Source organism: Colletotrichum siamense, assembly GCF_013390195.1.
Source record: "Colletotrichum siamense strain Cg363 chromosome Unknown KSG_Cg363_contig03, whole genome shotgun sequence".
NCBI lineage: Eukaryota > Fungi > Ascomycota > Sordariomycetes > Glomerellales > Glomerellaceae > Colletotrichum > Colletotrichum siamense.
The window spans coordinates 3,463,145-3,479,747 of NW_023501016.1; the positions used below are offsets into that span (position 1 = coordinate 3,463,145).

Genomic DNA, 16,603 nt, shown 5'->3' on the forward strand with positions numbered 1-16,603 from the left:
GTAGGTAGGTACGTAAGTCATCAAGGTACAGTCAGAGACAGGACGCTGACGTAGATAATGAACACTGGACTAAGCTGGACCTAATTACCTTGTAGGTAAGGTGGTTTGGCGTCGGGTGGAGATACTGAGGCGGACGTTCACATCCACGTCCACGCTTGCCTCCAGCCCAGGTGTCGTGCAAACAATCTGTTTGAACGAGGTACGCACTGTGCCTGAAGTAACTAGGTGGGTAGACATAGTAGCCACGCTCAAGGGCTTCGTTTCCCGGTCTCCCGTCGTCTGTACTGGATTGAAGGGTCCAGCCCAGGTTGTGGTCCTTCCGAGGTGCTTACCTAACCTAAGGTACCTTACATAGGTAGGTGGCTTCCAGTCCCCTCCCTTGTAGGACTTGTTTTGTGGTTTCCGAACGTCTTATCAGTGATGAGGACCTAAAGCAGGTAATGGAAGACACTCTAGGGTACCTACCTTTAAGTGCCTACCTACCTAAGGTAGTCCCGTTGGCGGCTGCTCAGGTGCCTTGCCTTGTGCAACCACAGTACGGACACTGCGGCGATGTACCTTGCCTTGCCAGACCATCATCGCACGGAGTCAGCTCGGAATGCGCTAACCAGCAAAGCATTCTTTATTTTCAGTTTCCAAGTGCGACTCAGGCTTTCACACCAAATCAATAGGCGCTGCTCGTCCACGGCCGCAACAACTGCGTTGCGCCGCCTCCACGGACATCCACCGTTCCACATCCATATCGCGATTCGCTCAAAGCCAAACATTCGGGTCCTTCGCGACACCTCACGTCCATCTGCACTTGGCTAAGCTTCGCCGAGTCGACCGCCGCATAGCTACCGTTTTCTCGTTCCGCTGCCATGTGCCTCTTCCACTCGGCCTACAGTATCGTCTCTTCTCACTCGGTGTCCGGGTAGCTCGACGAATTCCTGTCTATTCTATTTTCGAAGCGTAAACACCAAAACCTGGTGGCGTGACGCTGAGCCTGAACCCGCATCAAACGTCATCATGGATCAGGATCCGGATCAAGGGCACCATCGTGCCTCCTCGACATCGAGAGCGAATGGCCATGCCCCCCTATACCGTCTCAACTCCAACCAGAGCAGCACTAGCATATTTGAGGAGGTCGAAATGGCCCACGATGAGGTAGGTTCCCTGACAGCATCGCCACCAAACAGGCAAAAACTAAACTTCTTGTCTTTGCAGCTCTTCTCCGGACCAATGGCCGAGAGTCTCCCGACCAGCGTTTCTGCTTTCTCGCACCGCAGACCACGCGCCGATTCTACCACGAGCTTTGCTTACTACCAAGACGAAGATGATTTGGAGCCCTCCCCCACATTCGATGAAGAACGCCGAAGCATGTCCGACGGCGGTGATTTTACCTTCGGCGAGGATGACGAGAGCAATCTTGATATAGAAAATGGCGATGCAGGTGATGATGACTACATGGCCCATCGCCGAAGGTCATCGACACATTCGCGGTCTTCCGTTCATGCTAGGCTGTTGCGCCGAGACAGTGCGACCACAAGCAAGAGCTTGGGTGGAGACGGTCGAATCAGTCAAAAGGTCTACATGGTCAACGAGGACCTCACGATCGTCATCGCAGGCTTTCGTACTAGTCGCTTGGGCTTTGTCGCTTATGGTCTCCTCTGCGTTTGTACTCTCGGCCTCTCATGGCTTTTGCTGAGATGGTTTCCTCGATGGCAAGTGAGGTTGCTGGGGCGTCCATCTCCATTGGCTGAATGCGACTGGGTGGTTGTCGAAGTAAGTCGTCCCAGGTCACTGATGGGCTCCATATCTAACTCGACTAGAACCAATGGGGTGAGTTCGCTCTCATGGACGTGGATAAGAAACTCTACGGGAGACCAATGTCAACAATTTTCGGCTCTAGCGAGAAGGGCTATATGATGGACGATGATTACGATCCCATCATTACCGAGCTTCGCATGCTCAACTACCGCTATGTTCGCCTATATTTCAATCAGCAAACAGACAAGTTCATCATGTTCAACGGATGGGTCGACCCCAATTGGACCGACCCTCGAGCTGTCAGGGCTGGCATAGATAGCGACGAAAAAGGACTCCGGGAGGTTGTATTCGGTAACAACCTCATCGACATCGAGCAGAAGTCCATACCACGCCTTCTTGTGGACGAGGTGCGTAATGTCGGCTTTGACGTGCCATGATACTGACACGCTTAGGTGTTCCATCCCTTCTATGTCTTTCAGATAGCCAGCTTGATTCTTTGGTCACTGGACGAGTACTACTACTACGCTGTCGCCATATTCTTGATGTCATTTGGTAGTATCACGACAACTCTCATCGAGACCCGGGCGGTAAGCTCCCCATACCATGCATTGATGGGGCCATGGCTCACTGGCACAGACCATGAAGCGCCTTCGGGAGATTTCGCGCTTTGAATGTGACGTCAGAGTGCTTCGGAACGGATTCTGTGAGTGCTGTGCAAGAATGTTTAATTTTAGCTAGACTGACGATCCACGAGGGCGCTTCGTGCCTTCAAGCGAGCTTGTGCCCGGTGATGTCTATGAGGTCAGCGATCCGAACCTGACCCAGTTTCCCAGTGACGGCTTGTTGTTGAGCGGTGACTGCATTGTCAATGAGAGCATGCTTACCGGTAAATCCATTGCTCATTCTTTAGCCTGCTAAATGACTGACAATGTTTGCCAGGCGAGTCTGTCCCTGTGTCGAAAACGCCTGCCACGGATGATACTATGCATAAGTTGGATTTGGCTGCGCCGACAGTCTCGCCAGACATCGCGAAACACTTTTTATTCTGCGGGACCAAGATTGTCCGCGCTCGTCGACCACAAGAGGATCGAGATGGCGACGCTGTGGCCCTTGCCCTGGTTGTCAGAACAGGATTCAGTACCACGAAGGGCTCTCTGGTCCGATCCATGCTATTCCCCAAACCATCAGGCTTCAAGTTCTATCGGGATTCCTTCCGGTATATAAGCGTTATGGCTGTGGTGGCTATGCTCGGCTTTATTGCATCGCTTGTCAACTTCCTGCGGTTGCAATTGGCTTGGCATCTAATCATCGTGCGCGCCCTTGATTTGATAACAATCGTGGTGCCCCCTGCTTTGCCGGCCACTCTTACAATTGGCACCAATTTTGCACTTAACAGACTCAAGAAGAAACAGATATTCTGTATCAGTCCGCAGCGAGTCAATGTGGGGGGGAAGTTGGATATCATGTGTTTCGACAAAACCGGAACCTTGACAGAAGACGGGCTGGACATTCTCGGTGTGCGTGTGGCATCGCCTGCGACCGGCAAGTTTACAGACGTGTTATCGGACCCATTGACTCTCGTGCCAAGTCGCAACCACCGAATTAGAGATGCTGCCCAAGATTCGAAGCTTAAGGCCGCTCTTTTCACAATGGCGACCTGTCACTCTCTAAGGGTCGTAGATGACGAATTGGTTGGGGATCCACTTGATCTGAAGATGTTCGAATTTACTCGGTGGTCTTTCGAAGAGGGCAAGCAAAGCCTGAACGAAGCGGACGATCAGGACCAGGGAAGCCTCGCACCATCTGTCGCTAGACCGCCTGAGGAGTACTCTGATACTCTACGAGATCAAAACGGAAATAACCACTCGGTATGTTATCATGGGTGTCGTTTGAGCAAAGCGGGGCTGACCTCCACAAACAGCCACCTCTTGAACTTGGAGTTCTCAGATCTTTTGAATTTGTTTCTCAGCTTCGAAGAGCGAGCGTGATTGTCAGGCAGTTTGGAAAGCCAAGTGGAGACATCTACGTCAAAGGCGCCCCTGAGTGCATGCGGGAGATTTGCCGAGAGGATAGCTGTAAGTGGATTACCGATGACAATTGCAATTATTGACCGTCTGGTTACTGATGCGTGATGCAACAGTTCCTGTCGACTACGACGAACAACTTGCAAACTACACGCATAAGGGATATCGTGTCATCGGGTGTGCAACCCGCCACATTCCCAAAATGAGTTGGGTCAAGGCACAGAAAATGAAGAGACACGAGGCAGAATCAGACTTGGAGTTTACCGGTTTCATCATTTTCGAAAACAAGCTGAAACCGACCACTGCGTCGGTGTTGACGGAACTTTTAGACTCCAACATCAGCGCAACAATGGTGACTGGTGACAACATCCTGACCGCCATCAGCGTTGCCCGTGAGTGCAACTTGGTCAACAAAACTGCTCACTGCTTCGTCCCGAGATTCATTGAGGGTGAGTAAAGCACCCGTATCATGGTGAATTATAGTTAACAGATGGAAGGGCATGCTGGCGATCCCAAGGCAAGGTTGCAATGGGAGAGCATCGACAATAGCGACTTCCACTTAAGTGACCAGACTCTACTTGTAAGTCTCACGGAGCGACCTTCACCATGTTCCCCCTACTTACTGTGGCGAAGCCCATGGCCCCACCAGCAGATGTCGACGCATCGCTGGCGTACAACATCAACGACATTCGCAACTACTCACTGGCTGTCACTGGCGAGGTTTTCCGTTGGATCGTAGACTTTGCACCTCCAATAATTCTTCAAAGGGTGGGTGATTACGATAGACGTTCTTACCAAATAACTTGCTGACAGTCACAGATGCTCGTTCGCGGCAGAGTTTTTGCGCGCATGTCGCCTGACGAGAAGCACGAACTGGTTGAGAAACTACAGGGCATTGGGTACTGCTGTGGGTTTTGCGGCGACGGCGCAAATGATTGCGGCGCTCTGAAGGCTGCCGATGTGGGCATTTCACTCTCAGAAGCGGAAGCTTCCGTTGCAGCTCCATTCACATCTCGTATCTTTGACATCGGATGTGTACCGACGGTCATCCGGTATGCGCAAGACCCTTTTCGCTGGAAGGACACTGCTGACGCATCGGTGTAGTGAAGGGCGTGCTGCGCTCGTAACGAGCTTCAGCTGCTTCAAGTATATGAGTCTCTACTCGGCGATTCAGTTCACATCGGTCAGCTTTCTCTACGCGAAAGCGTCAAACCTCGGCGATTTCCAGGTGAGTCAATTACGATTCCTTCTCTTATATTCAAGACTAAGACAGCTATAGTTTCTTTTCATTGATCTGCTTCTTATCCTACCAATCGCTGTCTTCAGTAAGTTCATCGCGATGACGATGGATCCAGCTTGGTGCGTGCTAATGTTGGCAACAATAGTGAGCTGGGCTGGGCCCTTTCCCACTTTGTCACAGAAACGACCGACGGCGGATCTTGTATCCCGCAAGGTTCTCATACCCTTATTGGGACAAATGGCCATTTGCATCGCCGTGCAAGCCATGGTCTATGTAGCCGTGCGAGAGCAACCGTGGTAAGTTCATGGAAGCCACTGATGTCTAGTTGTACCACTAATCACGCTGATAGGTACATCCCACCACGCATCAACCATGAGAAGTCAAACATCAAAAACTCGGAAAACACCGTATTATTTCTCGTGTCATGCTTCGAATACATCTTAGCTGGCGTGGTCCTCAATGCAGGGCCTCCCTTCAGAGAGAGCGCATTGAAGAATTGTACGTTTGATACCTCTCATATACTAGCATTTTTCTGATCTTTCTGGCAAGGGCCCTTCTTGGCGACTGTTGGGGTGACTCTCCTGATCACTCTTTACATGATTCTTTTTCCGGCGCATTCGGTCAAGCGTTTGATGCAACTGACGAATACCAACTTGGACTTCGAGCTTTTCATGATCTTGCTTGGTGCCGTTTACTTGGCTGCAGCTTTGATCTCGGAAAAGTACGTTTTCCAAAAATTGGCTAGGGCTGCTGGGGTTTTCAAGGAACATGTACTGAAGGCGCCGAAGCAGAGGAAACAGTACAAGATTATCTTGGAGAACATGGAGGTGTAGGATAGCATTCATCAAGGCTTCGCATGACCCACCATGGTTGGCGCAAATACACGCTACCAGCCTCATTGATATTTCAGTCAATTAGTACCATAAGATGAAGACTATTTTCGCGATGTTCGTCCTCGTAGACAAGAACAACATGATGAATACAGCTTAGGTGAGGGAGAAATGGACGTGTCATTGATGCTCCACTCGACCCGCATTCCGGTGCCGACACTGGAGCTAGCCTAAGCGGATCACCCCGGCTCCGAGGGGCCGGGGTTTTCGCTACGACGGCCTGAGACAGGAAAGTCAGCCACGCTGCATCTCCCAACCCCCCGAACAATTGGTAGCTGGTGAAAATCACGCTCGCCGATATTCAATTAAGTCCTGTGCCACTCACCTTGTCCTGCAAACGATCGCGCTACTAATGGTCGACATCGTGAAGTTGCGTTTGTAAAATACAAGCTGCCAGATGCCACGATAACAGACGCACACCCTTTTGTGCTCGGACTCGAATCTGGTTTCGAAGTGCAACATCTCCCAAGCCAAAAAAAAATAAAAAAATTTGAGGACACGGAATCTTTTGCTCGACGGAAAACAGCTACTATCTCAGTTTTGGCTTCGAACGATCTTGCGAGCTATTGGCGATTTCCTCCTGGTGAAATCACGATGAACATGGGTAAGTCGGCCATGGTGCTTTCTCCACCATTGTTAGAGGAGGAAGCTTCTGCTGCTTTCATCATAATGGAGCTACGTCTCTGACCAGATTCAACAGACTGGATTCTCGACAGCGGCTACCTGCCCCATGCAGTTATCAGAGTTGGCATCCGACGACAGCTCCAGGAGCGTCTCGATTCTATCGCAAGCACCTCTCTCAGCCTGGATTACGAGCGTAAGATGACCTTTATCGAGAAGTTACGCACGCAGCCCATAGCCATCGAGACTGCTGCTGCCAACAAGCAGCACTATGAAGTCGGCACCGGCGTGTTGGCCGCATGCTTGGGCCCTCGTATGAAGTACTCATGCTGCCTATACCCCAAGGGCGGGGAGACGCTGGCACAGGCTGAAGTTGCCATGCTGCAGACTTATGTAGAGAAGGCGGAGTTGAAGGACGGCATGAGCATTCTAGATCTCGGGTGAGCCTTCACTCCTTTCCCTTTCTTGACGGAACAGTTATGCCGAGGTAGCTTGGGCTAACTCACTCTGCGTAGCTGCGGCTGGGGGTCGGGCGCGCTTTATTTTGCAGAGGTCCTTCCTAACTCCAAGGTCACTGCGTTCTCTAACTCTAAGACGCAAAAGGAATACATTGATGGAAAGGCCAAGGAGAAGGGTCTGGCCAATCTCACGGTGATCACAGGCAACGTTGTCGACTATGAATTTGAGCCTGAGTCCTTCGACAGAGTCGTGTCCATCGAGGTGCGTAGCGTCCCAAACAGGCACAGTTGAATCGCTAATGATGAGCACAAGCTTTTTGAGCACATGAAAAACTATGAGTTGTTGATGGCCAAGGTCAACAGGGCTTTGAAAGGAGGCGGCAAGCTTTTCGTGCATATTTTTGCACATAAGACCACGCCGTATGACTAGTAAGTTGAGTATTTTCCTGGTGAGGAATACCATTACTGACATAGGCAACGCAGCGAGGAGGGTTGGATGACAACGCATTTCTTCACCGGAGGCACCATGCCGTCTGTTGATCTGCTTCTGTACTTCCAGCATGATCTCAAAATCCAGAGGCAGTGGTGGGTGAACGGCCAGCATTACTCCAAAACGTGTGAGGTACGTCAATTTCCCCTTCTCAACGCTTGTCCCTGAACGCAGCGAGCGACCTGACGTCTTTGCAATAGGATTGGCTGAGCAAGATGCTTGCACACAAGAAGGAGATCTGGCCGCACTTGGTGGAGACCTATGGAGAGCAGGATGCCAGTGTATGGTACAACCGGTGGCAGATATTTTACATGGCGTGTTCCGAGCTGTTTGCCTATCAAGGCGGCGACATCTGGGGCATTGCGCACTATCTGTTCGAGAAACCAAACTGATCATTCCACTGGACACGCATGTGTAGACCTGTTATATTCATAGAATAGCCATATCTTCTTTGTTGGCTTCGGTCCGGCAAATCTTGATCAACCCATGGCTGGTGATGCATTTTTTGCTCCAACGTCGATTCCCTTCACGGCACCGGGTCAAAACGTGAGGTTCAGTGATCCCAGGGATGCTTCCAGCCCAGCAAAACGGGACCTGCACACGATTGTCAGCTACAATGGATTCAACTGCACGCATCACCAAGGGCATGAACACACCATCCTTCTTCGCGCGATACATCAGCTACCGATGGCAAATAGTCAGCATGTCTGTTTCTCAAGCGTCATATCGTGACGAGACAACGCACAAAGAACCACATGCCAGCACCCAGAGCAGTCGCTGTATAGCGGTAAATGCCCGGGACGTGAGGCGTGGGAGGCTTGGGGCCGGGATACATCGTGAGAATGCGGCAAGGCGCGTCGGTCGGGGTAGACGGGATGTTCTGAGGAGTTCAATTAGAAGCTGTTATAGAACCAATTGACGAAAACGACATAAACATACCAACCTCGAATATCGCCGGTTCCTCTTCGCACGCGGAGTTGTGGAAGGGACGGGGGAGAGCAGCTGGAGGTGATTGAAAATACTGGTAGGACGAACGACGTTGAAGCATCACCATGCAAGGCCGGGAGCGCTGTGTGGAGCTCTGCCTTGGCTGTTTAGGTAATTGGGGCTGAGCTGGGAGACGACGTATCAATCTGTATCGATTAGGTGTCTCCCTTGATTGCAGGTTGCTGCCTCATGTGCCTGCCTGGAAACCTAGGTACCTATCTAAACACCACTGATACGCAGCCCCCGCCTTTGTGCCCGGTGGGGCTTCTCCGGGCCGGGACACTGGCCCGGGTGTTGGCTGGCCCCTACTGTCTCAAACCATTGACAGCCCCTGGAGCAGAGTGGACATAGAGGAACTCTTTGAGTGCTGCACAATGGCACAAAGAGACGGCCCCGTAGCACCATTTCTAGCGGGACGCTGAACCGATAAGTCCCCGTATCGCAACATCAACGCACCTTACCTACCTTACCTACGTAGACTTCATACGTAATTCGAGCCACCTATCCTCCAGCGCCTTTCCCAATAAACCTCTACATTGACCAGAAGGCAGCAGCCAATCCACCTGTATCCATTCTCCTGATCGAATTATCTGATTACCCTATCAGACACACTTTTCTGGGACCGCTGTCGCCGAGACGATTGAACACAGCACTGGTCACCTCGAAGTGTCATTCCCAACTAGATAGCCGACATGGCAACTCCCAAATTTAACTCCAAGTCGCCCACGATACGGCGCATACGTAAGAGTTTTCTGCCCTCCTGCTCGTCTACCGGTCATTGTCTGATCTGTTCGCGTCCAGTTCGCGAAGCACAGGAACTTTCAAACTCGCCATCGCCAGATTACACGGCAACCCCGCTAGAATCAGATCTATTCGAATGGCACTTTACCTTCCGCGGGCCCCCGAATTCTTCCTATAGCGATGGAATCTACCACGGTCGAATCGTCCTGCCACCTACATATCCGCTCCGTCCGCCCAGCTTTCGATTTCTTACTCCGAGCGGCCGTTTCGAGACGAACCGCGAGATCTGCCTCAGCATCAGCGGTCATCACGAGGAAACATGGCAGCCCGCCTGGGGCGTAAGGACGGCGTTGGTTGCGTACGTCGCTCACCATAATGGCCTTGACTTGGCCGCCTTTACTGACTATCAACCAGGTTGCGCAGCTTTATGGAGACAGATCCTCGAGGCCAACTAGGTGGTCTCGAAACAAGCGACGCTGTGCGGATGCGTCACGCGACGGCATCCCAGACATTTAAGTGCCCAACATGCGCTAAAACCAATCTCGAGATTATACAGGAATGCGAGGAGAGTGCCAAATCCATCGCCGTCACATCAGAATCCTCTGATGTCGAAATACCCTCAGAGTTGAAGATGGGATGGAAAGATGAAATGGGCAAGCTGGCCGAAAGACAACACCACGCGCAGGAAACCCCACGGCACGACGATGGTGATGCTGAGAGCGCGGAGCTCGCCGAGGGTTTCGTCCGCACTGCGCCCAAGGTGGGTGGGCCGGAAACAAGTCAAGTGCCCAGATCACAAGTACCAGCGCCCGACATCGCAGCGGGATCAAACGGGCCCTCCCCATCGATATTGACCCCAACAAGAACAGTGTCCCTGCCTCCGGCACCGAACGTTCGGCAAACTCACCAACGCCCGCACGACGAAGGGGTACCGCTGTGGGTGGACCGGGCCATCGTTGCACTTGTTGTGTTGCTTCTAGCGATGATTCTCAAAGTAGTCCTGGACTTTTAGCCAGTCATTTCTGTACAACCAGATGGTAATTTTCAGTGGGGTTCAGCTCGTCCGTTACTTACTTAGACGTGCGGAGGCTGTGATGGACAACTTATTGACACTGATGCTCTTCCAGGGACATTCGGGTCGGATGTTCATGTGCTGATGGATGGGTCTACGACACAGAGACACGGTGGCAGAAAGGCACATGCGAAGTGCTTGGATTTGATACAGAGGCAGGTAACTGTCTATTAGCGTGTTTTCCACTTGCTCTACGAATGCAGGTTGCATCGATTTTGATACGCGAATGAATAGGGCGAGTATCTGTGCCAGGATTCTTAACCACAGTTTCAATTTCTCAGCTGTCCTGGACTTGAATTCTGTAGTCCCGAAGTGTCTTGCCCTTTGCTTCATTTAGTTCGATGCATAGGCACCCTGTCCCCAGAGTGACTGAGGACTTGTTGTAGAGCAAGTCTTCATAACGCAATGCCTCGCTGCCTCCCGACAAGCAGCCACCACCACTCGTCCACTGTGCAGCTCGTCCCGTGTGCCATGTGCTTCAACACCCCATTGTGTCGGCCCCAATCGAAAACCATTTCAACCTCAAATTCTTGAAGGTAGGGTTTCAAAACTGCGCAAACAGACGGGACGTCCAGCGGGCCGCGCGTGGCTATGACGAAAGCGACTGCACCGAGGACCTGTGACCAGCGTTCTATGTTGAGCTCCCCAAAAAAGTCAGACCACAATGGTATGGCTCGGTTCTGGTTTTCTCGTGGGGGCCTGTTGCTTCTTGCCCGTTCGATAACCTCTAAATCGTCATCGTACAGATAATCTTGTGTGGGAGCGATCTCAAGGCCGAAGTTATAATACGACTTCGGGTACTTTCTGCTTTCATAGTTGCCGGGATCAAATCCCAGAGGAATGCTCGGGACATCGACTGTGGTAACGGCCACTCTCCCATTCGCCTGCAGGTTCATCATCGCCATAACTTCACCGTCTCTGAGAACGTAAGGAATACGAATCTTTTCGCCTCGTCGAAAGCTGACATCAAGTCGCGACTTAAAGCGGGCGGCGTCAACGAACTTGTGCTGATGCGTCCACTTTATCAACCGAGGAAGAAAGGTCTCAGTAAGGCGGTATGGCCTTCCCTCGAGTGCCTTCAGCTTGCTGTCCGTAATGATGCCCTGGCCTTGGAGGGTCTCAACCGCTTGCTCAAGCAAATTCTGAATGCGCTCCTCGTCCCCGCCTCCTATGCTGGCCATTTTCTTCCTTATATCTTGTGGTGCGTATCTATCGCGCGGCGTGTAGCAGAGAGAGCGAAGCCAGGACATGGCTGTAACCAGGTCTTTCGCTTTCGTATTTGGGGCAGATCCGCTGCCTTCATCGATGAGAGAAGTAGCCGGGCGCGAGGTAGCGGCTTCAAATCTGTTGAAGACAGACATCTGAAAATTGTAGTAATCTTCACGCCAATTATCAATGTCCGCCCAGGCTGGTGCGAGAGAATATCCTTGAACCAGGGCATTTTTGCTCGCAGGAAGCTCCACGGAGTCCTCGATGAGCCCAGCGGTCCATCTGATCAGACGGACCCAATCGTAGTTGACGTAGTCATCAAAGTCAATCGCGGGGAACTCATTGTTCTCGTAGGCGGGAATGAATCGAATCTGGAATCGTTCTGTGAGTTGACTAATGAACGTCCGTCGGTCCTTCCGGGCTTTGGACCAGAATCGCCGCATAGCACTGAGAGCCATGTCCGGGAACAACGTCATCATCAAGCCCCATTCGATGACCCTGTCGGCGCCGCCTAGTAATGTCCTAGTCACAACGAACGCCGCTATCAAGATGGTTTCGTTGGTCTCATCCAGTCCATTGTTCCGCTTGGATGCCTCTCGCAGGTCCGCATCCTTTGGCAGTGTTATGAGCGACCTGATCTTCAGATCTATACCCACTACAAGGTCCTTTGTGTCGGTGACGGGTTGCTTTTGTCGTCGCTTGCGTCGCCGCTGACGGCCAAGGTCGCCGCCCCATAGATGATCAGCCGCAGTGGTAGTGAAGTCCGACAAGCGCACGTCGAACAATAGAGACGCACTCAATTGATTAGCGGGATTCCAGTCAAGAGGAGGATTCTCCCATTTGCCTGGCAGGTCGCTAACGCCAAGATTGATGAAGATGTGCTCCGGTACGATTGACTCGGCCAACATGAGCTTCATACCCTCGGTCGACAACTCCCAGTCGAAGCAGGCATCGACTTGCTCAGAAAACTCCTGATACTGGCTGCTGCTTGGAAACTTGGCACGCGGGCGGCCGCGCCATTTTACCATCTCAGCCAAGTTTTGCGGTAGATTCTGCTTGAGGAACCATCGAGAATCCGGCATCCAACCTAGTGTTGTCAAGCTGCAGTCTTGGTCGAATAAACTGTCGTCAATTGCCGGCCAGACGCCCCTTTGGCCTACGATAACGGTGGCTTCAGTGAAATTGACGCTGAAGTCATTGGCTACATCGTCCTTGGCTGGTGCCGACGGGTATGTTGGCTCAGTAGCTGGGCCGTCGGGTGGTAAAAGGGAATGTCTGACTTCCTCTGGCACATCTTGGCCGAGATAAGTGTTGGGTTTAAGGAACACCAAAGGGGTTACGAAGCCGCCTCTTCCAGCTTCCATCGAATTTGACCGCGTAAGTCCGTTGTGAGCTCCGTCGTTGCCGTCCATAAAAAATCGGAAAATGTCCCGACGTCGTGTACCATCAGGGCCGTCATCCTCAGCGTGTGTAATTTGCTCCTTCGTCACCATTCTCCTCTTCCGTTTCCGTGGAGTCAAATTGGTACCCTCAGGAGGGGTGAGTGGCCGTTCATTTGCGGCTTTCTTAGCATAAAAAGGCGCATCAAGAACCTCGATTCCCTGGACAAGTTTTCGCCGGCTCGAGAAAACTGGCTGGACGTCGTTGCTGTCTTCATCATGGGTCCTGGTCTTGGGAGTGAACGCCAGGGGTGTATAGGCCTTGGGGTGCGCTGCAGTGATCTTTGCTTTCATGGCCGCGCCAGCTGGTGAAGATGCCTCAACCCCGGGGACCCTCAGTAATTGGTAATTTGCCATCATGCCTCTAGAATCCTTGAAGGCATGTGTACTGACAACGATCTGTTTTCTCTTGGCCAATCGGGCCAAGGCATCTTTGTAGCTCTGGTGAGCCGGTGTGGGTTCGCCCGGGAAAGCTACTTCCCACGTTGCGAGAACGGCATACCAAACGGAGCAACCGCCAGGGAAGACTCCACCGTTGGCATGCAGGATGTGCATGAGGATTTTCTCCATGAGATCCTGCCCGGAGACTGCCAAAGCACCTTTGATGCCGATACTGGTTCGCACTGCCTCTGCGTTTGATAAGCCGAGTGTAACACTGGATGATGTTTCTGCCCTTGATATATTCGACTTTGAGTTAATTTGCCCTCCGCTGCCGCGCTCTTGTGCACATGTTGGTAAAAAAGCTTCACCAGCCTCGACAAAACTGGTCAATGGACTGCCGCGACGGTCAGCAGCGCTCGTTGTTGTTGTTGTTTCCTCAACTCGCAGGCGTTTGAAGGACGGCTGGATTGGAGCGTGTTCTGCAGGCATGTCTCTGACAGTACCGTCTGTGTCGTCGATCAGGCCACTCATCGAAGATCTGACAACAGAAATCGGTGGCCGAAGCGAGGATGATTTGCATCGTTGGCGTTGGCCGCCGATGCGGTTTCTGACCCCAAATCTCGCCTCAGAAGATGCATGAGACCATCTAGGCCGTGAGGACCTCGTATTCCTTCTTCGAGTAGCAGTGTTGCCATCGGAGATCAGGATATCCATATCGTCCAAGTCATCCAGGCCGGCCGCTGCCGCATCAGGAGCAGCAGCGCCCAGTGTAAGACCGCCCGTTGGCGAGGGCACTACTTCATCCGCTTCATCGATGGCGGGCGTTGTGACTTGGCGATATCTAGTCTGACGAGGTGTCACTAGCTTTGCGGAAGTAGATATTCTGTCCACCAGTTCTGGCGGAGCTGTCGCTGGTGGAACGTAATTCGGATTGCATGTCGTTTTTGACTTCTCGAGATGGTACTTGATGCCAACGTCATTCTTCCAAGTTCCGCCACACTTTTCGCATTTAAAGACGCTCCGTGTCTTCTTTTCTGCTCCTTTCTTCTTTCCACGTCGCCCTCCGCGTCTTGTTGTTTCTTCAGTAGCGGCTTCGTTGACGAGATGCAAGGAATTTTCCTCGGCGTTTCGATCCTGGTCCTCATGGGCGACCACAATCGATTCTTGTGTGTCGTCGGGAGCTACGGTGTCCTCGGCCGATTTTAGACATCCAGATGCATCATGGCTTGATTTAAGACGTGAACCAGCATCTCTCTTCTGCGAACTGCGAGCCTCTACTTTGTCTTGGAAACCGGTCTCAGCCGGTGCTGGATCGACTCTGTTTTCGCCCTTTGCGCCTCCTGCCAGAGCCCGCATAACATCCGACAACGCTTCCGGCCTGACCTTGAGTTTGACAATCATAGAGTCAAGCTCTGTGCTGACTGCCTTTCTTCTTCCCGTGCTTCCACGAGTGGACATCCTCGAAGACGATTCAGGGTTGGAATCATGGCTGATCGCTGGCGGAACGTTGTGCTCTTCGTCTAGGCCTTCTTGATACGCCAGCGTTGCCAGCCTCGCCCGCTTTCCCCGACGAGATCCGAGATCTCGAGGTTCGCTTGCATGTGAGATATCCAGAACCTCGGCTTTCCGTTTTGAGCCACTCACCGTCGCTCCCTTGCCAGGGCCTTGCGCAAGTGCTGTCAGACCACCGACAGCGCGAACAGTATCCGGCGGGATAGAAGGAGCCGCGAAAAGACTGATCGATTCTGCATGGGAATCGCCCCTGTAGACTGCATTTTTTACACCATTGGCGTTATCCCGGACTGCTTCAGCAGAAGAAGGTTTCGAAGGCCCTGGAAGTTGCGGGGCGAAGTAGCGATATTGTTGTGACTTGCCCTTTCGATGCATTTCACTCAGTACTTGGAAATACATGAGGTGATTCGGCTGCAGCGCAGGAATAGCCAATGTTGATGAGATGGACGACAAGTATCTCCTGAATGACGGCCCAAGTGTCGAGTCACCTATTTGTTTGTTTGAGAGACCAGCCGGGCCGGCAGCTTGGATGTTGTCGAACACAGTGGTGGTCAGGGGCTTGTCAGCAACCCAGGGAGCAGCACGCGTCTTTTCACTGCGCTGGGGGCCCAATACTGGGCGCGAGGCTGTATCGAGAGTTGGGCCTTGCGCATCCATTCCATCGGCGGGGAAAAGTCCGGCGTCGAAGCCAGAGGATGAGAACGAAGGGCTTTTTTGTTTTCCGGTCGCCAGATAGGCAGCCCAGTCCTCATGAGTAAGGTCATGGTCGAACTTGAGACAGTCCTTGAATAGCTTGCCTGACAAGGTGGCGCCCACGTATTGAATGGCACCTGTTCGAACGAAAAAGCGACAGGTCTTTGCGGCAACTTTCATCTGCCACCTGAGGCCTAGGATCCCCAGCTTACACCGCAAGTCGTGATATCTGATGATTCGATAGGCTTTCACCACAGCCATAATTGTTTGAGCCAGAGAAATATAATCGACCGAGTCTCCTGTCCATCTTCCACGCCAGGAAACAGGTTCGAGATCACTTGCCAATGCTTCCCGAGACATGTCGACATTGGCGGGCATACCAGCGGCGACTTTCGTGGGGTCCGTAGGAAGCGCAGGAGCAAAGCGTGTAAGCCACAGCTTGCTTGTTTTTGTGCCTCTGACAAGAGTTGTGCGCTTGGAAATGTATCCCTTTTCTGCGAGAGCGTCGGTTCTTTTTGGTAGTGAACGTTTGTCTTGGCCGACAAGTCGACCAAGATCTCCCTGCAGGATTCCTTGCTGCTTCGTCGATGCTATTCCAACCAAGGCCATCCACTCCAGTCTTGGAACTCTTCGGTAGTCTGGAGCGTGCCCAGCGATCGATTCCCACATCCGATCTTCAGATACGTAGATGCGAGGCCTTTTGCGCGGCAGGTCCTTCCGCGGTGGCACCGCACCTGGTTGAGGCTGAGCTTCATTTGTATATGCAACATCACCCCTTCCAATGGATGCATTGGGTGACTTCATTGCGATACCATCTTGCGCGTCTGCATCTGGTATGGTCAGGATATCCGACAAGGGTAAGTGATTCCATTTTCGATTGGCTCCAACAGAAAGATCCTTCCTGATCCTGAGCCAGTCCCATGCTGTGGACCAGAGGAGTTGGTTAGTCCTCGTCGAATCCGATGAATCGGCCTGAGATAGCTTATCGCTTCTCAAATGCGCATCTTGGTAGAATGCGTCTAGTGCTTCCAAGACGTGGGAAACGGTACATCCTGTTCCCTAGTCAGTGACAGACCGAAAAGGCACCTGCTCTTCAC

The 16,603-nt window shown here is 52.2% G+C and overlaps 5 protein-coding genes across 5 annotated transcripts; 3 read left to right on the forward strand and 2 right to left on the reverse strand.

Annotated features, from left to right (window-relative positions):
- Nucleotides 1-1,008: 1,008 nt before the first annotated feature.
- Nucleotides 1,009-5,846, forward strand: CGCS363_v004901 (putative cation-transporting ATPase; the record flags this gene model as incomplete). Its single annotated transcript, XM_036636750.1, has 17 exons — nucleotides 1,009-1,146; nucleotides 1,207-1,764; nucleotides 1,812-2,156; nucleotides 2,202-2,336; nucleotides 2,386-2,452; nucleotides 2,504-2,635; nucleotides 2,689-3,617; nucleotides 3,671-3,824; nucleotides 3,890-4,222; nucleotides 4,271-4,353; nucleotides 4,407-4,541; nucleotides 4,593-4,825; nucleotides 4,878-5,001; nucleotides 5,053-5,098; nucleotides 5,159-5,309; nucleotides 5,363-5,511; nucleotides 5,563-5,846. The coding sequence occupies 17 exons, from the start codon at nucleotides 1,009-1,011 to the stop codon at nucleotides 5,844-5,846; spliced, it is 3,996 nt and encodes a 1,331-aa protein (XP_036498453.1).
- A 651-nt stretch (nucleotides 5,847-6,497) lies between these two features.
- Nucleotides 6,498-7,864, forward strand: CNMT ((S)-coclaurine N-methyltransferase; the record flags this gene model as incomplete). Its single annotated transcript, XM_036636751.1, has 6 exons — nucleotides 6,498-6,507; nucleotides 6,604-6,964; nucleotides 7,040-7,244; nucleotides 7,296-7,411; nucleotides 7,466-7,604; nucleotides 7,673-7,864. 6 exons carry the CDS (start codon nucleotides 6,498-6,500, stop codon nucleotides 7,862-7,864), a joined length of 1,023 nt encoding a protein of 340 aa, XP_036498272.1.
- A 161-nt stretch (nucleotides 7,865-8,025) lies between these two features.
- Nucleotides 8,026-8,307, reverse strand: CGCS363_v004903 (NADH dehydrogenase [ubiquinone] 1 beta subcomplex subunit 2; the record flags this gene model as incomplete). The annotated part of the gene is made up of 3 exons (XM_036636752.1): nucleotides 8,026-8,066; nucleotides 8,129-8,153; nucleotides 8,218-8,307. The coding sequence occupies 3 exons, from the start codon at nucleotides 8,305-8,307 to the stop codon at nucleotides 8,026-8,028; spliced, it is 156 nt and encodes a 51-aa protein (XP_036498271.1).
- Nucleotides 8,308-9,151: 844 nt separating this feature from the next.
- UBE2J1 (Ubiquitin-conjugating enzyme E2 J1) lies at nucleotides 9,152-10,212 on the forward strand (the record flags this gene model as incomplete). Its single annotated transcript, XM_036636753.1, has 4 exons — nucleotides 9,152-9,200; nucleotides 9,261-9,558; nucleotides 9,615-9,964; nucleotides 10,070-10,212. 4 exons carry the CDS (start codon nucleotides 9,152-9,154, stop codon nucleotides 10,210-10,212), a joined length of 840 nt encoding a protein of 279 aa, XP_036498179.1.
- A 455-nt stretch (nucleotides 10,213-10,667) lies between these two features.
- CGCS363_v004905 (uncharacterized protein) lies at nucleotides 10,668-13,790 on the reverse strand (the record flags this gene model as incomplete). Its single annotated transcript, XM_036636754.1, has 1 exon — nucleotides 10,668-13,790. The coding sequence occupies one exon, from the start codon at nucleotides 13,788-13,790 to the stop codon at nucleotides 10,668-10,670; it is 3,123 nt and encodes a 1,040-aa protein (XP_036498460.1).
- Between the last annotated feature and the right edge of the window lie 2,813 nt (nucleotides 13,791-16,603).